Below are 23667 nucleotides of genomic sequence, written 5' to 3'. Positions count from 1 at the left end.
GAGGCAGATTACAGATATGAAGAAGAAAAGAATCATAATACTATTCACATAAAAGAAAGTGAAGAAGAAGAAAACTCTAAGAATATTACACCGGATATGACAGACACGGATATGACAAACATGGATATGACAGAAGAACCAGTACAAGGCACAGAAGAAAGCCAGGAACTACATCGTGAAAAGAGACAAGTAAAGATTCCTAAGAAATATGATGACTATGACATGACAAATATAGCGTATGCATTAATCTCAGAAGATCCTATAAGCTACAAAGAAGCAATACAGAAAGAAGGATGGTCAGAAGCTATAGAGAAGGAACTAGAAGCACATAAAAAGCTGAGCACATGGGAAGAGTGTGAATTACCCAAAGGTCACAAGATAATCGATACAAAATGGGTATTCCGTACAAAATCTGACAACACTAAGAAAGCCAGATTAGTGGCTAAAGGCTTTCAAGAAGAAACCACTCAGAATGTTTACGCACCAGTAGCAAGAATGACAACAATAAGATTATTTATAAACAAAGCAGTTCAAGAAAATCTAAGTATCAAACAACTAGATATCCCAACAGCGTTTTTAAATGGAGAATTAAATACAGATATATATATAGATTATCCCGAAGGTGTAAATAAAAAACAAGGAAAAGTACTAAAACTCAGAAAAGCTCTTTACGGATTAAAAGAAGCTCCCAGATGCTGGAATGAAAAGTTAAATCAGTTTTTGACAGAAAATGGACTAAAGCAATCTCAAAGTGACTTTTGTCTGTACTCAGGAAGAAATGTATACATACTTATATTTGTGGATGACATACTAGTAATTGGAGATGGACAGAAAATAATAAATAAATTAAAAGAAGAATTTCAAGCTAAAGATATGGGAAATATAAGCAAATTTCTAGGAATGGAAATAACACAAACACTGGATAAAATAGAAATAAAACAAACACAAATAATTGAAAAGATTTTATTAAAATTTCATATGCAAGATTGCAAGGGTTGCAATACACCAATGGAAGTCGGACTAAAAATAAATGAAAACGAAGAAATCATGGAAAACATCCCTTACAGAGAGCTCATAGGCTCACTCATGTACTTGGCTACTATCAGCAGGCCAGACATCGCTTATGCCACTGGGTTTTTAAGTAGATACTTGCACTGCCCAACACCAACTTTATGGACAGCTGCGAAGAGAATCCTCAGATACCTGCAACAAACAAAACATATGGGATTAATATATAAAAGAGAAGAAAATAATAATTTAATAGCTTTTTCAGATTCAGATTGGGGATCCGAGCAAATGGACCGCAAAAGTGTGAGTGGAGTTGCAATCTTCCACAAAGGCAACTTGGTCAGTTGGAGTTCCAAGAAGCAATCATCGGTCTCACTGTCCACAGCGGAATCTGAATACTACGCAGCATCGTTATCTGTAAGTGAAACAGTATATATTAGAGAAGTGTTAAAAGATTTGCATTGTGATAAAGATTTGATTTGCTCATTATATATAGATAATCAGAGTACAATTAAGATGATAGAAAGTTACGAAAATAGCAAAAGGTCGAAACATATCGATATCAAAGTTCATTTTATTAAGGATATTGTTAAAAAAGGCTTAATTACATTGAAATATGTGTGTACTAATGAAAATAAAGCAGATATACTTACAAAGTCTTTGTGCCAGGTTAAACATAACTATTTCTGTAAATCTCTTGGATTGTATTAGTTTGCGATTAATATTTTAGTTGTATTATGTTTTAACCACATTATAGCATCAGAGTTGTGTTGATTAATATTGATTTTTTGAATATTTCAGACTTGTTTTGTATCGAGACGTAAGATAAGTATAGTATAACCTAAAATTTTAGTGTCAATGTCAAATGTCAAGTGTCATTGTGACAGCTCATGCCAAGTGTTGCTATTTAAAGATTAAATTTATTGTCTGCAAGTTCAAGTCAATTTGGCCAAGAAAATTGAGACTTGATCTTGAGCCGGGGTGTTGAATATAATCATTCATTCGGTCTTATTCGATAAAATACTTTATCTGTGGAGCTGTCAAAATGACACCCTCATTCCCGGTCCCCTCGTACTCGCAATGGCGGACGTGTTGTGCGTAGGTTTAATTAGATTATAATTGAGAAGTTAAAAATAAATGTCACTGATTACTTTTACTTATGGGGCTTTCATTTAAACAAGAATTCCGATAGACGACGTTTGTTTAACTCAAATTCCATTTGGATTTTGGGTCTTTAATCATACTCATTGATCAAAAACACAACCACGTCATGTCAGAATTATATTTCTGAACGAATTAAAAAAAAAACTATGACGTCTTTCTGTTGGCCGCTGTCATATGACGTATGACGAATGATCTTTTCGGGCAATCGGAATTTATATTGTTTTTGCATTAGGCGTATCTGATGCAGTAATTGTTAAGTGTAATTCTTCAGGAACGTTGTGCGGACGTTTTGACACCTATTTAGCAGCTATCCAGTTAGTGGACACTTTGTAAACCATGGCAGCACCGATCTACAATCCAGTAAGTAGTTTCTTGTATTTGTATAGTGATATTTGCCTTGTAGACGCTATTACTTGGCGTGTAAAGACTTTTCGGCGTCCTCAAGGACGTGAAGAACAATAAGGAGTGACTGCTTACAATATTTACATTGTAAATGTGTCGCAATCCAACATTGATTTGTTCCGAGTGTGTAGACAAAAAGTCGATTTACGTGCTTAGAGAAAACATTGCTTGGGGCTTAATGGGTCTTTCCCGTTACCAAAGACGGTAAACCACGTATTCTGCGGTCGAGTTTTCCTCTTACATAGATTGTGTAGCACGAAAATGCATTGCAAGAATTAAAATTGTTATCCTGTAATTTCATCATTTCAATGTAGAAGATGACTATGAGTAATACATGTCAAGAATGTCTATTACTATGACCATGACATTATCTGTTAAGTTTCTTGCTAATTGAGACAATTTTTGGACCTAAAATTGATTGTACAAATTGTTACTATGTGCCATTGGGAGGTACCATTCGTAGTGTGATGATAATTTTGAATTTGCATATTTATTTAAGTTCATTTACAATTGAATTTGAATTCTTCACATTGTTTTCCTTGTATAAGAATATGGTGATTTTTGTTTTAACTCTTTTTTTCTCTACTAAAAACTTACTTTTATACTTAATTAAACTTCATTTAAAATAATCAATTACTGAAGAAAATTCCCCTTTTTTAAGTTGTTGAGTCCCTGTCAAGAGTTAGTTCTATAACTGAATTTAGGGCATCCAATTTTTTTCTGAATTTGGGAAATAAACTAAAGAGTATGAACAATAAGTCTATTTATACTGCAATCAGCTAGTGGCTGGAATTCGCTGCCTGCTGCTTTCCCGAAGACTATAATCCAGGCGTTTTCAAGGCGAGAGTGAATAGGCACTTACAGGGCAGATATTTTATGTACCACCCTAGACTGCATCCCACTTAACACCAGGTGCGATTGTGGTCAACCTGCCTAGGTATGCATAAAAAAATGCGTAATTGTCTTCCAATCTCGTAGTCACAAGTTATTTATCTTTTCCGTTAACCTTTTGTATGCTGTGGGCATATCTGTGGCAATTATTTTTATCTTCAAACTAATTTTAGAATTCAAGAAGTTGCATTCTTTCTTGAAAAAATTTTTTCTTAGCCAAGTTGTAAATATCTTAGTCAGACTACTGATAAAATTAAATAGTTTATATTAAACTGTCATTAACTCTAACTACCTTCTTATCATTCACTATGCAGTTCAAACGATGAATGCAATAAGTAATTTTATTTATGAATAGAAATGTAGTCAGGAGTCAGGACAACATTTAATTATTATGTACAATACTGCAGTGCAAGTAAAGAAAGCAGTAATTTTTTTTATTTAATGCAATGACTACATTTTTCGTTTGGATATTAGATAATATGATTTGCATAAACTTATTATTCTGTTTTGGACAGTTATTCAGTCTTCAGTCTATCCATAACCAAAGCTCACTGAGACCTAGCCATGGTTATTCCTATGGTTATTATAATTACCTCTAACAGCCACTTTATTTTTCCATCTTGCTGGAAAGCACTAAGTTTACCTCCATTATTGTTTTTTTGATAAACAAATTATTGTTTTTTTATCTGTTTACACATGTCTGTTGTAATGCACGGTGGCCAGAATGTCAGATTATGTATCTTTGTTGTAGTTCTTATTGCAACCATATAAGACAGGCTGTTTTGCTTGAAGAGATATTATCTATTTATTTTTTATTTTATCTACTCTATACAGTACAAGGTAGATTAAGGTAATCCTGAAATCTGTGATTTAAAGATAAAAGTTTTATTATGTCACATTTATTACTACGGTTTTTTTTAAAAGACTATTCTTTCTTTTGATATATCCTGCCATCAGTAAGAAGACTATCGCCCGTATCACAAACAATGCTTGCTTAATTGAAGCAGGAAATCGAACGCACAGCGTTTAATAGAGCTCTGTGATTGATTCGTGTGTCACCCTGTGGGGCGGCAACAGCCTGTGCGTCCACGCGCACTGTGAGACCTCATAGTAATGTTTGTGAATACGGGCATATGAATAGATTTGTTCCGTGGATCTCGTTTTACCCCCTTAGGGGATGAATTTAGCAAAATCCCGTCTTATTGAGCACTTACGTTCTAAAAGGAACCCCCATGCAAAGTTTGAGACTCCTAGGACTTGTAGTTTCTGAGATTTCGTAATGAGTGAGTCAGTCAATCAGTGACCTTTCACTTTTATTTGTAGTTGCTCACTCACTTGGTGGTAAGTTTATTATGATGACAGAATGTAGAGTCATTTAGTGACAAACTAGTTTATCTTTCTGTAACAAGGAAATGAGTTTGGCCCATTAATTGATGCATCCATTATGTGATAATATAATATCTACAGTGTACACTTACTACACGAACTAAAGTCGCTGACATAACCCGACGGATTAGCAAGCTGAAGTGGCAATGGGCAGGGCAGTACGCAGAACTGACGGCCGATAGGGCAGCAAGGTTCTGGAATGGAGGCCGCGTACCGGAAAACAGAGCGTGAGACGTCCACCTACAAGGTGGACCGACGACATCGTAAAGGTAGCGGGGAAGCGCTGGACGCAGGCCGCTACCAATCGATCAACATGGAAAGCATTGGAGGAGGCCTATGTTCAGCAGTGGACGTCCTATGGCTGAAATGATGATGATGATGACAGTGTACACTTTAAAAATAATGTTATTTCTAGATAGGTGCCTCACAGAACGAACCTAAAAATAATGATTTTATTTCAAATTCATTATCGTTTATTAGAAACTTTCAATTATTGTAAAACACTGAAAAACCTTGGAGCAAAATAATGTTTTATTTTTGCAAATAAGCACGAAGCAACTGCAGTCTACTTGACCATGACCGGCTGGGTTGGCCTTGGGCGAACACCGTTAGCCGCGGACGAATTTTAGGACAATTACTCGCGGCTCTGTTTCATTGGGCAATTTGGGCACGGAAGACATCAGGTTTTAGCGGGTAGGCCCCTGGAAGGGAGTGTTCCACATAACCCACTGACCGTCGCACAGTATGTTATGAGACTGTATAATCGGACATTCTCATTTATTTGATGAACCGTATAGAGCTCAGTTATACAAACATGATAGTAAAACTCCCGTTTGAAAATTCCAAGTAGTTTTCGCGGTATACAAATTCAAAGTTACCTATTTTTTTACTTTAAATTTATGCAAAAATATTCTCACTTGTTAACTAATAACATTTAATTCAGAATTGTTATAATAATTCATAGAGCTCTTAAAACTACACGTAATAAGCGTATTAAGTGCTTCGTAAACGCATTCAGTTAATTAGGAAAAATGATTTTAGTGATTTTTGTTCTTATTTTTTTTCTCAATTATACCTTAATATATGCAAACATTTTTAATTGCAAGATATAGTCTGATATTTAATCTAATTGTATAAAAAAAATCAGCTTTAAATTCCGTGATATATTTGAGGAAAATCAAATTGAAAATATGCGCTATATAGAATTGTAAATTTCCCATCACTTTAAATAGCAATATTTCTTTTGGATGTTTAAATATCATCAGCTCGATTGTACCAAATTATTGTATTGACATTCGATTTACATAGGTTTCAAATCGATGAGAAAATTATTAAAGGTAGGATAAATTCGACTTCCTAGATTTGTTTACATACTTTTTTAGTTAGTTACTTACATACAACTTAAGTTAATATAAGAGTGTTAAAAAAGAAAAAAAACTCGACTTGAGAACCTCCTCCTTTTTTTTAAGTCGGTTAAAAACAATGTAAATGTGACATTTTAGAACCTTCAACACTATGCACATAACAGGCGGGATTTGAAACTTTTTAGAAATGAATTATTCCTTCCAAAATTGTCGACCCTAGACGTTTAAAAATTTTATTAAGACGTTTTATGTTTTTTCTCAAATATATCACGGATTTTAAAGTTGATTTTATTAATACAATTATAGTCTAATTTTTTAGAAATCAGCAGAAATGTCATCAAACATGGCCAAATGACATAAAAATATTTTTAGTCTGTGAACTAGTGATGCGACAAAACCTCTCGTTAATCGCGAAGTGAAATTATTGTAGTACTTGCGTATCATCGCCGGGTGATCGTCAAAATACTAAAAATATGCAACAAAGTCGCAACATTGAATGTGAACTGATTATGAAATTTTCGAGAACAGGAAACAAACTGTATGCACAGATGTAATCAAAAAACACACTGGACAGTAAAACAATCAATGATATCCGTAAAGTTATTAAACTTCAAATAGTTGCAAAAAGTTCTGTTTGACAGTGTTGCTACTAGTGACATCTCGCTCGCTCAGTTCTTTGTTGCTCTATTCCGCTAGAGGTAATTTAAGATGCTATCAATGAGGGTTTTCGCGATTGAAAAATCCGCCAGATGGCAATACGTAGACGCGAGGTCCAAATGCTGCATGATTAGTTATTTTTGACATGACATTGACAGATATGTCAAAATCCACCAATCACGCAGCATTTGGAACTGACTCCGAAAAAGTATACACTAAAAGTAGAAAAATAATTTTACGTTATCTCCAATATTGTCGAAGTTATCGCTGGAAAACTAAACAAAGTATCGTATATTTTTTATTTAAAATTAATCAGTAATCGGAATAACTGAATACTTAAAATAATATCGATTAAATTTACAGATTATAGTCTATGACTCACAGGTTACAGCACTGATGTGTCAGAGACAAGTCATAGACAATATGGAGATAACACATGATTTTAAACGTCAAGTCAATTTGCCAAGTCTCACAAATTTTCATCGTCCACGTATTTTGCTAAAATAATTTGTTTCAAAGATTGATTTCAAACTTGTATAAACGTGAAAATAAAGTTGGTTTCATGGGCTTGTTAAATAATGTGTATGATATTATGAACACGTAAGTGATTATGGTGTAATTGTGTATGAAAGTGTTTGTTTACATCTCTGCTGGATTCTAAAAAATCAAGGTATAGATTAAATATCAGACTATATCTTGCAATTAAAAATGTTTGCATATATATATTAAGGTATAATTGAGAAAAAAAATAAAAACAAAAATCACTAAAATCATTTTTCCTAATTAACTGAATGCGTTTACGAAGCACTTAATACGCTTATTACTTGTAGTTTTAAGAGCTCTATGAAGTATTATAACAATTCTGAATTAAATGTTATTAGTTAACGAGTGAGAATATTTTTGCATAATTTTCAAGTAAAAAAATAGGTAACTTTGAATTTTTATACCGCGAAAACTACATGGAATTTTCAAATGGGAGTTTTACTATCATGTTTGTATAACTAAGCTCTATACGTTTCATCAAATCAATGAGAATGTCCGATTATACAGTCCCATAACACACTGTGCGTCGCCATCGGCCAGTGGATATGCGCAAAGCATTTTCCGACGAAAAAAAGGGATAACACCCGGAATAACGTATAATTAGAAGTATTTTCCCCAACAGCCAGACAGTTTTGACAGTTCCAACTCCTTGCCAGACAGTTTTTTTAGGGTAGCTCCCAAAGCCACCATGACCCAAACTTCATAATTCACCAACATTATATCCTATATTGGGAGCATAATTATGCTGACAAAGCTTTCAGCTTTTATAAAATGACGTAGGTCTGGCGTTCACTAGTTCTTAGTCTACTATGTTTAGCAGTGGACGTCCTTTGGCTGGGATGATGATGATGATGATGACCCAGATGACCCAATAATGTGATGTTTAAAAAGATAGATGGGTACATAAATAAAACATATCCTCCACCGCCTCTGTTCGCGATAAAAAGCGGGAGATAGCACGGACGCATAGCATGATGCAGTGTTCTGTGAGGGAGACTAACGTCCAGTCCAAGTAGGTTGCTGGTCCAGTAGCCTTATTCTCGTAACAAAACTTCAACGACAACAAAACACTGAGTTGCGTTCATATCGAGTAATCGTTCTATCAAAATGACCCTTGTGAATACGGATTTAGAACTGTTTTTCAATGGGACGCCTTCTGAACGTCCGCGAGATCTTGACTTGTGTCTTGACTGTCAAAATACGTGAATTAGGCCACAATAATTTATCGACGATACGATAAGCCCATACATTTGTCATCTAATGTCGTCTAAAATTGACGATAAGATATCTAGTAGTGAGGCAACGAATACTACCTTTACGAATACGAATATTAAATCTACTATTCGGCGAATACGAATATCTCTACATAGTCAATAAATGCTCATAATAATAACTCTTTTTATTAGTTTTTATTATGGTTAATGTTTTAGTAATTAAAATTTACAAATGACATTGTTTTTCTTATTGTATCACTTTACTTTGTAACTAATCAAAAAACTAAATAATACTTGTACAATCGACCTGCTATTGACTGTCAAATTTCGGAAGAGAACTAACTTACTACTTTGTTACACATTGACCGGGGTTTTCCCGTCATGTAGGTAGTTGTGGCTATAGTGTTCGGAGACACACACGTGCGTGACAAAATTATAAAAAAGTAGGTATTCGTATTCGTAATTATTATTTCACCGAATACGAATATTCGGTAAATGTCTACTATTCGGCGAATACGAATATTCGTATTCGTTGCATCACTAATATCTAGCCAAGAATTAATGGACTATCATAGGCTGAATGTTGATGATGATGAGCAATAATCACATCCTCTTGCATACGTGTCGCTAACCGACACTGCGTGTTAGCGTTCGCTACAACGTGAAGTGACGTTACGTCCAAGGTCTTTTGAAAATCGATACATACATTGTTGTGGCTCTAAATAGATACTTCATAAGTTACTAACTTCGAACTCCTATGCTCTTCTGATGAATTTCGTTGCGGGTCCAATGACAGTTTAACTTTCCCCCGGGACAAACTTGGCCTTCACTGGTTGGGTTATGGCGGTCAAGCTGTAGATCCTGGCTACACAGGAGTTGCAGCGGTGGGGACGAGAGGTGGGTATAGTCCCGTGTCCTTCGTAAGGGGTTCAAAATAAAAACTTATGTCAAATTATTTTTCTCGAGCGGCGACCACGGGCCGGAAGACGTACTTATTGTGGGCAGGCCCCCATTAGGTGGACCGACGACCTCATAAAGGTAACAGGAAGGCGCTGGATGCAGGCCGCTACCAACCGGGCGATGTGGAAATCATTGGGGGAGGCCTATGTTCAGCAGTGGACGTCCTGTGGCTGAAATGATGATGATTTCATAATCTATAGCTTTATTGATTGATCCTCATTAGGACAAACCCGTCAAGTTTATTATGCTGTGAGCCAGCAGTCTGGCCAGCGTGGGGAGTGTAGACCAAATCCTCCATTTGCCTCTGGTAAATTAGAGAGGGTCGTGCTCGTGCTCCTACAATAGATATTAAATGCCCGTGTTCACAAAGGTTACTATGAGGTCTCACAGTGCGCGTGGACGCACAGGGTGACACACGAACCAATCACAGAGCTCTATTCAACGCTGTGAGTTCGATTTGCTGAACATAAGCAAGCAGCGTTTGTGAATACATTCGTAAATGCCCTCATGATGGTGAATCATAAATGTGTGGACGTGACATATACTTTTATTGTCAAGTATTGTATGTTATATGCGCAGAAAACACAATTGACTTGAATTATCACTTCCATACTAGTAAAATGGCCTTCGAGCGACGTATAATATTATTAGGATTCTCAATTCGTTATAATAACGTAGATGTCATGGTTCCATCCATATATGGTTACTGCAATGTCAATAATATTAAATGAAACCAGTTAAAAATAAAATGCACTGTATCACATATTATTATCTCCAAATGTTAGGACCGGTCCTGCGCTGTCCGCTTCTTCCATCGTCGGTCCACCTAGTAGGATGCCTGCTCAGCGTTCATACTACGTCTGCCGAACCGTAGTCGCTATTTGAGTATTTTTCTGCCCTGACGGTCATCAGCTCTAAGAGCTATGTGCCCTGCCCACTGCCATTTGAGTTTAGCAATATGGGAAACTTCGAGCATAGCATAGCAGATATTTTGTGGTATTATAAGTATGTTTATATTCTTTCTCTAGACCCATAAGACAAGCTTTGCTAAGTTTAGGGGTTACTGTGACGTGTAAAAGTGCTTTTTAAGAGCCATTTTACATTTTCGTGCGAATTTCTAAGATTTTGGAAGCATGAATTACTATCTTAAGCAACACCCAGAGATTATTTAATAACTGCGAAAGATAAGTCAATCCTTGTTGTTGACCATTAATGAAACGGATTTCCTAAAACTCTTTTTCTTAATTCACAGTGCCCCATCTCCCACAACCATTTTACGAAAAAATTGCCGCAGACTCATTTTCAAAGTCCTGTATCTATTATTTATGCCTATATAATAAGCTTAAAAATATATAGTAATCATCGGACATATATTCTTGTAGTCCATTAATGAAATAGATTCTTGAATTTCATTACCATTATTGAGTAAAATCTAAAAATAATTTGGCAAATTTGAAGATCAACGTCACATTTTGATCGTGGTTTTTGGTTTAAAAACAAAGCAATAACTGCAATAAAAGTATCCCAAAATAAAGAATATTCATTGTAGAATTAATTTCTACAGTTATTGTTTAAATATTAGTAACCACTTTGTCAAAATATTGATGTGAATATCAGTATAAATTACAATGCGCAAGCCGACATCGATTAGTATGGCGCGAGCGCCCGTCAAGGCAGTACCTGTGTCATTTTTCCCGCCGTGACGTTTACGTGCGTTCGTGTCGTAAAGCGGTGATTTGTACGGCGACCAAATACATTTGATACTATGCCGAGAGGCTGTTTCGAGTCGGCCGGCCGAGCAGAAATTGAAATGATGAATTTTAATTTCTTTGACGGATCTGGGTGTAACTATGTATAATATATAATAATAATAAATAGTATTTATTTTCTCATCACAAACATTACAATGACACAAGTTTTTAAGCACATTAGGTACAATTCAAAAACCAAGTTGTTTGTGTGAGACTGATGCCCGTGAATATGTAGGTACCATGTATTTAATTTAATAAATAAATTATAAAAAAGTATATCCATTATGATAGCACCCTTAACACAAGCATATTGGTTGCCTACTTTTGGACTAGATGGCGCTGTGAAATTGTCCAAAGATTTGTTTATCTGGGGGCACGGCAGTGCCCCCGCCAAGTCGAGCGCGAAGCAAACACTGCCGTACCATCCTTTACTGGAACCATTTCGCCGCATTTTCAGGCCTCTATTTGAGAACCTCTGGATAAGACCAGAACGCAGAAATTTTTGTCATCTAGTGAGCTATAATCACATACTTGAAATCCAAAATTTCAAGTCTGTAGGTCATTTAGTTCCGAAGTTAAGCGAAAGCAAAGTTTCGCATTTACGACACTCACTCACTGATGATCATCAAAATAGAACTAGTACTTCCCATTAACTCAGAGAGCTGAAATTTGGTACAGAGTTAGGGTTTAATGACTACATAAAGGGAAAACTATAAAAACTAGGAAAATCGAAGATCTGGAGTAACACCACATTCATAACAATACTACTAGCGCCACACCGGCACCGTGGTGTTCGCCTGTACCGCTCACCGCTAGATGGCGTGGCACTTGTTATTAAAACAATTTCTGATTCGTTGTCCATTTTAAAGGTCGTTGAGTTTATTTGTGTTTAATATCGTAAAGAAAATGTCGATGATATTAAAAGAAAAGACGCCAACGTTAAATAATTATGCCACCTTCTACAAAAAGAAGTGAAATCCCACCAAAAACATTCTGTAAAAAACTAGCCAAGTCTCGATGGAGCTGCCTGTTTATCTCTAAAAAGTAATGAAATCTAGACAAAGTCGTGCCAAGTCTATGGTTCCTTACTGCGATTTCTTTATTATTATATTTAATGTTGTGTGACTTGGCCGTTAAACAATCTTTATTAAGATAATCATACATAAGTATTATTGAAATACGCAGCTTTATTAAGCCTACAGTTGACTGGTTATTGAATCAACGTTTTCCAAGTGCAATTTATTTTCCATCGTCAATGGGTAGCGGTTTTGGCGACAGATTGGTGCAATGGTGTCATGGAGCATCTGGTTTGGTACCCTTCAACGGCCAAGTCACACAACATTAAATATAATAATAAAGAAATCGCAGTAAGGAACCATAGACTTGGCACGACTTTGTCTAGATTTCATTACTTTTTAGAGATAAACAGGCAGCTCCATCGAGACTTGGCTAGTTTTTTACAGAATGTTTTTGGTGGGATTTATTTATCCGCTTTGAGTTTTGTTTCGTGAAGAAGAAAAAGAAACGTTTTGTTTTTTTGTTAAATCTATACTAATAAAAGAGGAAAGATTTAATTGTTTGTTTGTTTGTTTGGAGGCAACAGGCTCCGAAAAAAATTTCTTTCACGATTTAGAATCCTAATTTTTTTCTATGTAGGCTATAACATATTTTCAAAAACTTTAGTCCAAAATCTTTGATAAAATTCGACGTTTAATAAATAAATTAGATAACATATTAATACTTTTTTTTTCAGTACGATTTTAGTACTTGTTTTTCAGAAATTCTACGATTTAACTAAACTTCTAAAGTGTTTATATTTTATGCATAATTTATTAACTTCTAAAATATACATATATCCTATTGATAGATGACGTGCTTCGTATTTTATTAAAATTATTACCTGACTAGGTTAAAAAGGTGTGGAATGTTATTTTGGAGATAATTTGGTTCCATAGAAATATAGAGAGATGCTAAGTAATGCACTGAGTTCGAAACTCAGTGTCGTATTAGAAATTCACACACACAAAGAATCAAATTATGTGCTCATTATCCATTGCGGTATCAGTATTCAACGTCCGAATAATCTTTAGTACTATGCAAGCAATATAAACTGTTTACATAATAACGTCGCTACTGTCATCATTGCTTTCACAAGCAATATGTTCCAATTTGTCCCTTGTCACATTTCCCTTTAGTTTCTGTGATCTGTGCTTGTTTCTAAGTTGATATCAATGAAATATTCCTTAGTACTTTTGATTTAAATTTTTTTTTTTATTTTGACACGTGTTTTCAAACATCAAGGTCAGATTTCAATAAAATAACAAGTGAAAACGTAACATTGCATTGCAACTCGCAATTTCGCAATATTGATGAGGAGATTCCATTGGAAAGTCTATATTCATTCCTAGGATTCCCCTAACACCATCAAATTCAAGAGAATTCAAGAGAGTGCAGTTTCCCATCTCATGCTTAGGGACCACGGTTTAAAATAGCGTGGTTGCATAGAGCCTGCAACGGGCAACCGCGTGCGCAGCTGCTCATACTAATTTTCGATACAAAAGCAAGTGTTGGCGCCCTCACGAGTTTTAGCGGAGTTCCATATGGTAGCGGGAGTAGACTTAATGGAAATCTATGCTTCTCCGACGACCAGTTGTATGTGGAATGCTCCAGAGTATGCGCACACAATAGCCTGGTGATTTTAGCACCTGAAGGAAAAACAAAAAAACATTGTTTACAAAGAAATCTGCGGCAGGTGTAGTGTTTTAATTTTGTTTTAGAAAGATCTCATAATTTTGTAAGTATTCAAATATTTAAACATAATGATGTGTAGATTTTATATCAAAAAATATAATCATTTAACAAAATTAATTTTCTAAGGATATTTTAATTCTATTAGAACCATAGAATTATCACTTCACGGGATTTATTGCAACAATATCTATTTTAACGGTAAATAAAATATTTACCCTCCCGACGTTTCTATTAGAACCATTTTCCACTTCATCGCAGTAGAAGTCGCGGGCAAAAAGCTAGTATGAAATATGTAGTATTGCCCGCGGCTTCACCCGCTTGAAATTTAGTTTGTCACAGATCGTCATAAATTATAGCCTATACATTGTTATTCTGGTCGACGCCAGGGATGGATAAGCGTCGCTGTCGCTGGCGACAGGGTCTTCTGGTTCAGGGTTCATGGCGTAGGTCTCAGGCAAAATGAAATCCACTCGTAGAAATTAATAAACTCAGTGTATTCACGAAAATAATTACACACAGCACTAGAGTCGTATCGGAACTGAGTGAACCAAAGGTCTTGTGATAGGAACGTCCGACCCGAGTGATAGTTGAACACAGACTGCCTAGTACTGCTGTACTGTACTGTAAAGTTTCATCAAAATCTGTTCAGTAGTTTTTGCGTGAAAGTGTAACAAACATCCAGACATCCACACAAACTTTCGTATTTATAATATTAGTAAGACTAGTAAAAAGTAAGATAGTAAGATGAATTATTTTTGTTATTTGTTTACTTATAATAATATTTATTTATTTATTTCTTAGCTCTGTCTGATAATGGATCTGGAGGAGATGCAATAAAACTCAGTAAAAACTCAGTAAAACTCATTTATTTCTGTAAGTAGGTTTTAAAAAAGCACTTTTACACGTCCCAGTATTAACCCTACCACTGCTTCAGGACAAATAATGGCCACCTCCGTAACAAAACAATAGAACCCTATGGAGTTTGGGCTTGTGTGATTCGCCTTGACGAATATTTCGTATCCAGGGTCCGATGATGGAGCTGTAAGGGGGCAGAATTTTTTTTTCACTATGTGACTGTCTTTATTTTGTACTTAATATATTTTACATATTATACCTATTCGTGTTTCATTATTCGTATCCAGGGTCCGATGATGGAGCTGTAAGGGGGCAGATTTATTTTTCACTATGTGACTGTCTTTATTTTGTACTTAATATATATTTTACATAATATTATACCCATTCGTGTTTCATTATGAATCGAAATATAAAAGACTTAATAAACTCTATTAAAAATTTAAATTAATTAATCAAGTTTGAATACCTCATTCTACCTTAAAATTAATAACTTAAATCAAGTCTTAATACGGTCACGGCTCAAGATTTTTTTGTCCATTTCAGCGTTCTTTTTACTCTTTTGACGTTGCGTTGACAGCTTTTACCTAAATTCGCGCGGAATATTTTTGTGAAATGGCTCTTAAAAGTCTACTTGCAAAGTTTTATGAGTCGAGTCCAAGGTTAATTTATTTAATCTTTATTTCCAGGTAATACCATGCCTGTACCCGCTTCCGGGGGGCATGTACCCCGGCCGCATGATCCGCGTCCAGGGTAACGTACCGCCAGGCGCCCAGAGGTAAGCTATTAACCCGGCGAGGATGTGGAGGGGTCAATTTGACCCCGCCCTTCATATTTTTGTGTACAGTTATTTATCCCGTAGCCGTGAGCTGTTGAACGTCTCAGTAGCTGGAGTAATTGAACTCTCTCCCCTTTGCACGCCACTAGCGAGTCGCCGGTGAAAGAAAATAGACGTGGCAAACGTAAAAATGACGAAATTTTGCACAAAACACATTGCTCTATTTTGTTAACAATGAGCTGATTTGTACCTTAGAACTTTGATGATACAAGATATTGATTACCGCCGCTTGGGGTTTGATGGGTTAAAAACTGACTGTTAAGCGCTAGACTTATACACTCGCGAGCAAAAGTATGGAATCACTTACATGAAGTTGTTTCCACGCGATCTTGTGTACTAACGAATTTGTTAGGAACAAAAAAAGTGGCACCATTTTAAAGATTAAACTTTTATCTTTAAATTGATACCAAATTCATTTAAATCACACCATTATTTAAAAAGATATCCCGGCTGATGTGAAGAAGTAACGAAAAAGCCATGTATGAACTGTTTGCGAGGTGCGGCCTATTTACCCCCTAAAGATAAAAGTTTAATCTTTAAAATGGTGCCACTTTTTTTGTTACTAACAAATTCGTTAGTACACAAGTTCGCGTTGAAACAACTTCATGTAAGTGATTCCATAGTTTTGCTCGCAAGTGTAGCTTCTGAGCCAGAAGTGGACAGTCTGGCTTAGAAAAGGACAGTCGGGTCCAGAAGCAACCAGTCAGGCCCAGTGTTCCAAACCAATACATGTTTAGCGCCATCTCTATAAACAGTTTGTAAAGCGTCATCTATGGTTCTTCTTACTTTCTTACCGAACTAACTAGAGTAACGAACTAATTCATATAAAGAACCATAGATGGCGCTACACATTACGTCCGTGCTGCTTGCACGGCCATTTACTTACACATTCCCTTTCCAACCACTGTCTGAAAACTACTGCGTGTAAAAACTGAAATACAAACCCCTTTACCAACAAACGTCTCCTGACTTTTTCTGCAACACCCAGCTAAATGAGTTTTTTAGTCAAGGACCCCACGCTTTACATTTAAGGCGGGTTAGAATCGCGCTGACCGCTCGCTGATCGTCGGGGCTGACAGATCAATATGTATGTAATTAAGAAAACGTTCCTGAGTGTCGCTGATCGCTCGGCGCCTACGCTTCATACATTACGGCTTCTGCGGTGATGGTCAGCGTGTTTTCTAAACCAGCCTAAGACAAAAATGGTAGGAATGTAGGGACATACCCTTGCCAGATGGCAGCTCCCCTGCTAAACTTCCCCAGTATGTGTTGCCTGAACGCGCTTTGCGTGTAGTTTGTCATTTGTTACTATCTATTCTGGTTATTCTGTAATGCTGATGATGGTACCTTCTCCACCAGATTTGCCATCAACCTCCAGTGCGGACCCAACACGGATCCCCGCGACGACATTGCTCTCCACCTGAACTTTCGCTTCGTGGAGATGTGCGTGGTCCGCAACCACCTGTCCTCGATGGAGTGGGGGGTTGAAGAGACTGATGGGGGAATACCGATCAGGAGGGGGGAGCCGTTCGAGGCGCTGCTGCTGTGTGAGCCACAGTCTATCAAGGTCAGTCTGTAGGGTAGTTGGTAGTTCCTTTTTTGGCGGTCAAGCTGTGGATCCTGGCTACACAGGAGTGTTTGAATAGTCCCGTTAGGCGCGAGCCGCAGTATATCAAGGTCAGTTGTAGTAGGCGACTCTTCCTGCTTGCAGGAAAGAGACCCACCGCTGCAACTCCTGTGTAGCCAGGATCTACAGCTTCACCGCCAATAACAGTCCAACTAATGAAGGTCAAGTTTGTTCCGTGAGAAAGCTGCTGTTATTGGAGATTAGTAAATAGCATAATTAGGTTTTCCTGCGCTCATCAGTTGGCGCCACTGTAGAGTCAGGTTCTATCGCTTATTTGTGGGTAACGCAGTCTCATCATCCAGTGAAAGTTGAAGCGGTAAGAACTGTCGCATTTGCAATCAAGCACCAGAGTGGCGCCACTGTAGAATAAGGTCCTGTCACTTGCTTGTGGCCAAGATAGTGGCGCCAACTGGTAAGCGCTGCAGTGGTACGAGGACTATGATATTTACTTGGCGCTACTTTAGAGTGAGGTCATGTTACTTGCCACTTCCTCAGTGGTTCTTCTTCATACTTCATCCGCCACTATCTTAGCCACAACAAGCAAGTGACAGCCACAATACCTTACTCGCCAGTGGCGCCACCTTTTTCAGACTAAACGACCTAAAGCCTGATGAACAAATACCATTCGTTTAGGCGCGATAGGTCCAATTCGCAATTGGGCCAATCGTGAAAAATTCACAAATTCGCGATTAGTCCAATTCGCTATTGGTCCAATTCGTAATTGGACCAATCGCGAATTTGTGAATTTTTCACGATTGGACCAATTGCGATTATTGCGAATTGGACCAATCGCGCCTAAACGATACCATTATCTCATTCCAGGTGGCCCTAAACGGCATCCATTTCTGCGAGTTCCTCCACCGGACTCCGTTCCAGCGGATCACCCACATCACTGTCGATGGAGACGTGGCCGTCCAGTTCATAGGCTTTGAGGGAGCCGCGCCGCAGCAGCCGTATATGGTACGCCCCCAGTATCAACCATACCAGTATACAGCGTATAGGCCGTATAGGGTATGTCACTAACCAACCAATAGAATGGGTGATTAAAACTGTGTCGAGTTTGTGTTGTTGAATGTTGGAATGTTAACGTTTAGTGCCATATTTGTCACTCAGCCGTCTGAGAAGTGCCATATTTGTCACTCAGCCGTCTGGGAAGTGCCATATTTGTCACTCGGCCGTCTGAGTAGTGCCATATTTGTCCACGGCCGTCTGAGTAGTGCCATATTTGTCATTCGGTTATCTGGTTAGCGCGGTCTCTATCATACTAGAAACTATATTATGACGTCTCTTTTTAAATTAGTACGGTGTCGCATGTTATTGTTTCATTTGAATAGCGCCTAACACAATGTGTCATTAGTAGTTCCATCTCTGTTCAACTCACTAAAGTCACATAGCGCCGTCCAGTTCATAGGCTTCGAGGGCGCCGCGCCGCAGCAGCCGTACAGTGCCGTATTATCCATAAGGCACTTTAGGCCAGTGCCTAGGGGCCCACTATGACCAGGGGCCCAGCACTCCCGATTAAAAAATGAAAAAAAAAAAAAATGTTTAAGATTATTTTTATGCAGCAAAACTCAAACCACCTCAAAACTTTGCCTTATATTGGTTTACACATTCAATCGTCATATTTCGATATTGTGGAACCTAATTCATTTTCGTAACGTTGGCATTACTGCTTTGGTTTACATGACAGGTCGACCGTCGACGCCCTTCAGAGGCTAAAAAGCCTAGGCTAGGCTAGGGAGAGGGGTGAGGGAGTGTTGGCTGTATCATTCGATATAGCCAACGCTTTCAATACCATCCCTCATTCTACCATACTCTAGGCAATTAAACATCACAGAGTGCCTGAGTACCTTCGAGCGCTGCTGACCGATTACTTACGGGACCGCAATCGGCGCGGCGTAGCCAGCGGGGTTCCGCAGGGTTCAGTGCTCGGTCCACTCTTGTGGAACCTAGGCTTCAACTGGCTCCTCCGGGGCGTCCTTCTCGCGGGCATGAGTGTCATAATAATATGCTATAATATGCTATGCGGATGACACTCTGGTCACTGCCCGGGGGAAGACATTTGGTGCCGCGGCACGGCTGGCGTTGGCGGGCGGCACATTAATCGCTCGCAGTATACGACGCCTCGGCCTGAAAGTCGCGCTGGAGAAGACTGAGGCCCTCTTCTTTCCGAAGCCTCGCCAGCGCACCCCTCCCGACGCCCACATTGTGGTTGAAGACGTTAAGATTGACGTCAAAGGCCAGATGAAATATCTGGGCCTCATACTTGACGGGAGATGGCATTTTTGCCCGCACTTCAACGGGCTAGCGCCACGCCTCCTCAAGGCAGCTGGCGCACTGAGTTGGCCCATCCCGAATTTGGTACAAACGAGGTATCGTCGACTTGATGCCGGCGTTCTGAGGAGTATGGTGCTGTAGGGCGCCCCAATCTGGGCGGACGCACTCAACAAGAGGGAGAATGCTGCTTTTCTGCACAGGCCCCAGCGGGCCATAGCGCAGAAAGTCGCAAGGACCTACCGCACGGTAGGGCAAACTGTGGCGTGCGTCCTCGCTCGTACTCCTTCTTGGGAGCTAGAAGCTGGGGTCTTGTCTGTCACCTATCACTGGGTGGCAGACCAGAAGGCGCGTGGAAAGCGCCCGGCCCCGGAGCGGCGCGGCGCCGTCAGGCAGGAAGAGCGCGACATTATGATCGACCGCTGGAAGGAAGACATGACTCGCGCGCAGTTTGGCCGCCGCACTCTGGACGCCATTGGTCCTGTAATTCTGGACCAATGCAGCAATGGTTGGAACGACCGCACGGGTTCCTCACGTTCCGTCTGGTGCAGGTGCTGACCGGGCATGGCTGCTTCGGTTCGTATCTGCATAGGATCGGGCGAGAGGAATCCCCGCTGTACCACAAATGCAGCGCAGCGGATGACACGGTGCAGCACACCCTCGCGGTCTGCTCAGGCTGGAAGGAGCAGCGCCGTGTCCTCACTGCGGTCGTGGGCCGGGATCTTTCACTCCCGAGCCTGGTCAACGTCATGCTGGGAAGTGAAGGATGCTGGATGGCGGTCGCCTTCTTTCGCGAAGAGGTCATCCTTCAGAAGGAGGCAGCCCAGCGCGAGCGGAAGAACGATCCTCTCGCCTAATTGCTCCGCAGGTAGAGTAGGGGGTGGAGAAGGCGTTTGTACGACCGTTCTACTCAGCCCCCCAGATGGCGGCCAGCAGGCCGGGGGAGTGCGGGGGCACCCTTGTTACCTCCGTCTGACGGTAACGGCTTGGCGTTTCGGGCCATTCCCATCGGACCCCCACACGGGGCGGCATGTAGGGTCCGCCGTGTAGGCGAGCTGTCGCTGGTGGTGTCGCGGAAGTCTAAGGCTACGGTCCGATACTCGCGACACCCCCACTTGGGCGATGACGGAACGCCGCGGAGGTTTTAGTGGGTATACCCCGTCCTTTTCAGGACGGAGCAGCGCCCTTATTAAGGCGCCGGGAGTCCCACTCACCACCCTGTCCCCCGGCAGTGGTGAGGGGGCGTCCATTAATTACGTGAGACAATTTTGGCAAATTTTTAACCCCCCCGCCACCCTTGGTGAGATTTTACCAGACCCCCTCCCCCTCCCCACAATCTCACGTGAGATTTTTTAAAATACATAATGTAAGGGTTAGCTTCGATTAGGATTTCATATAAAAAAAACTGTTTCTTCTAATTTCTTTACTGTTTAGACGGTTTAGCTCCAACTTCGATTGCTATTGAACCTATGAACTAAAGTTGACGAACGAATTTTGATGGCTGCCGGGCATGGGAGGACATTTTCTCGAAATTTGACCCTTTTTGTTGCTGAAAAAATTACGTGATATTTATCGAGACCCCCCCTCTCCCCTACGTGAGATTTAGTGAGGTTTTTCTTGACCCCCTCCCTCCCCTAAACGTCTCACGTAATTAATGGACGCCCCCTGACGGGGCGCAAAGCATATCCTCCGCGACAAAAAAAAGGGGGGCCCGAAACGAGCTGTGCCTAGGGGCCCCGAGATGGTTAATCCGGCCCTGGCCGTATATGGTACGCCCCTAGTATCAACCATACCAGTATACAGCGTATAGGCCGTATAGGGTATGTCACTAACCAACCAATAGAATGGGTGATTAAAACTGTGTCGAGTTTGTGTTGTTGAATGTTGGAATATTAACGTTTAGTGCCATATTTGTCATTCGGCCGTCAGAGTAGTGCCATATTTGTCACATGGCCGTCTGAGAAGTGCCACATTTGTCACTGGGCCGCCTGAGTAGTGTCATCTCTGTCACACAATAATATTGTGACGTCGCATGCGGTCATCTCACTATTATAGCGCTTTCTATAATACTAACACGCTTAGATAGCATAATATCCTCCATTATAATTAGACATTGCAGTTGTTCTGTGTTCCACACCCTTACAGTCATAGCATCTCTATCACAACACGCACACTATTTGACGTCTATAGTGCCATCTCTATCCCGCTCACTAAAGTCATATAGCGCCGTCTCCCTCGGCGACGTCCCAGTATACAGCGTATAGGGTATGTCACTAACCAACCAATAAATGGGTGATTAAAACTGTCGTGTTTGGATTTAAAGTTGAGTTTGTGTTGTTGAATGTTGGAATGTTAACGTTTAGTGCCATATTTGTCACTCAGCCGTCTGAGAAGTGCCATATTTGTTACTCGGCCGTTTGAGTCGTGCCATATTTGTCACTGGGCCGTTTAGTGCCGTCTCTGTCACATTTGAAATCATGTTGTATCTTGTTTAAATTAGTATGATATTGCATGCGATCGTTTCTCACTCGAATAGCGCCGTCTCTGTCACAATAATGTCATTATAGTCACTGACCTCTCATAACACACATTGGACAGGCTGTCTCATACAAATGACAGCTGATTTTGTGTGCCAATTTAAAGCGCCACTGCGATAGTACCGAGAACTAATTTTGACGTACATTGTATGGAGTAACCATAGGAGTAAGCGAGAAAGAAAACCAATTTTAGTTCCATGGACAATCGTATCTGGCTACAGTATGGCCTTTAGCGCCAAAATGGCGACACTCAAATAGGCACAATAATATTATGAATGCAGCCAGTCCAGTGTGTAATAATGTCAGTGCGTTATTTATTTATTTAAGGATAGTATACATCACAATATCAACTTATACAGTGTGAGTCACGTTAAAGTGTACATATGAAAATAGATGAAACTAGACCTATTTTTATCGACAAAAAAGAGGTCAAAAAACTTTTGAGATTTTTTTTAAATTTTTTATAGAATTTTTTTTCTTACATTTACTTATTGTAAAGAAAACGTAATAACTTTTAAACTAAGCGGTATATCCTGATAAAATAAAAACAGTAATAATGCTAAATAACAGGCGATACTAAAAAAGTACATAAAATACACAAAAAATGCCAACAAATAATAAAAAATTATACTTTTTGAAAAAAATCTTTTGGTTATTTTATAAATTTCTCCAAAAAATGCCCTTATAACAGGTAGTTTTTATTACTTTGTATTATTCTCTATCGTATTATCTTTGTAAAACCAAAAATCGCATTTCTCTATCCCTATCACAACATTTGCTATGATCGTTTGAACAAAGGCCTGATACAACATTATTCTCCGCTACAGGTAGAGACAATTTTAATTTTAACTAAAATGCTTATTTTACTTCGAAATCTTTTGTTTTTATTTGAAATCTAACTTGTCTTTAGCAAAATTACAAATCTAGAGCCATTTTCAGTTTCGTTGTTAACGAAGCTTTGAATGGCGCGCCCGGAGAGGCTTAGTTCAAACGATCATTGCAAACGTTGTGATAGGGATAGAGACTTGCGATTTTTGGTTTACGAAGGTAATACGATAGAGAATAATACAAAGTAATAAAAACCACCGGTTATAGGGGCATTTTTTGGAGAAATTTATCAAATAACAAAAAAAAACACGAATTTAATAGCAGATTTTTTTCAAAAAGTATCATTTATTATTATTTGTTGGCCTTTTTTGTGTATTTTATGTATTTTTTTAGTATTGCCTGTTATTTAGCATAATTACTGTTTTTATTTTATCAGGATATAACGCTTAGTTTGAAAGTTATTACTTTTTCTTTACAATAAGTAATTGGAAGAAAAAAAATTCTATAAAAAATTAAAAAAAAACTAAAAAAAATTTTGACCTCTTTTTTGTCGATAAAAATAGGTCTAGTTTCATCTATTTTCATATGTACACTTTAACGTGACTCACACTGTATTACAA

The 23667-nt window shown here is 38.8% G+C and overlaps 1 protein-coding gene and 1 long non-coding RNA gene across 4 annotated transcripts in view; one reads left to right on the top strand and one right to left on the bottom strand.

Moving 5' to 3' along the window:
- Positions 1 to 949: 949 nt before the first annotated feature.
- LOC135085969 (uncharacterized) lies at positions 950 to 2203 on the bottom strand. The gene is made up of 2 exons (XR_010260243.1): positions 1662 to 2203; positions 950 to 1423 (listed from the first exon to the last, which is right to left on the bottom strand). It is a non-coding gene; the product is annotated as an uncharacterized LOC135085969 (long non-coding RNA).
- Positions 2204 to 2316: 113 nt separating this feature from the next.
- LOC135085968 (galectin-4-like) overlaps positions 2317 to 23667 on the top strand; it is a 38768-nt gene continuing 17417 nt past the window's right edge. For 2 of the 3 annotated variants that reach the window (XR_010260242.1, XM_063980751.1), the window contains exons 1-4: positions 2317 to 2532; positions 15633 to 15721; positions 17141 to 17348; positions 18231 to 18368. Coding sequence is in view for 2 of the 3 variants with exons in the window: in XM_063980751.1 (XP_063836821.1) it covers positions 2509 to 2532; positions 15633 to 15721; positions 17141 to 17348; positions 18231 to 18368 (459 nt within the window). In the remaining variant the exon portion in view is untranslated. The remainder of the gene's footprint in view (positions 2533 to 15632; positions 15722 to 17140; positions 17349 to 18230; positions 18369 to 23667) is intronic. The other variant, XM_063980752.1, reaches the window with a different exon arrangement.

This window comes from Ostrinia nubilalis, chromosome 30 (assembly GCF_963855985.1).
Source record: "Ostrinia nubilalis chromosome 30, ilOstNubi1.1, whole genome shotgun sequence".
Classification (NCBI taxonomy): Eukaryota; Metazoa; Arthropoda; class Insecta; order Lepidoptera; family Crambidae; genus Ostrinia; species Ostrinia nubilalis.
The sequence above is the reverse complement of the archived record's forward strand: the minus strand, read 5'-3'. Positions and strand labels throughout refer to the sequence as shown.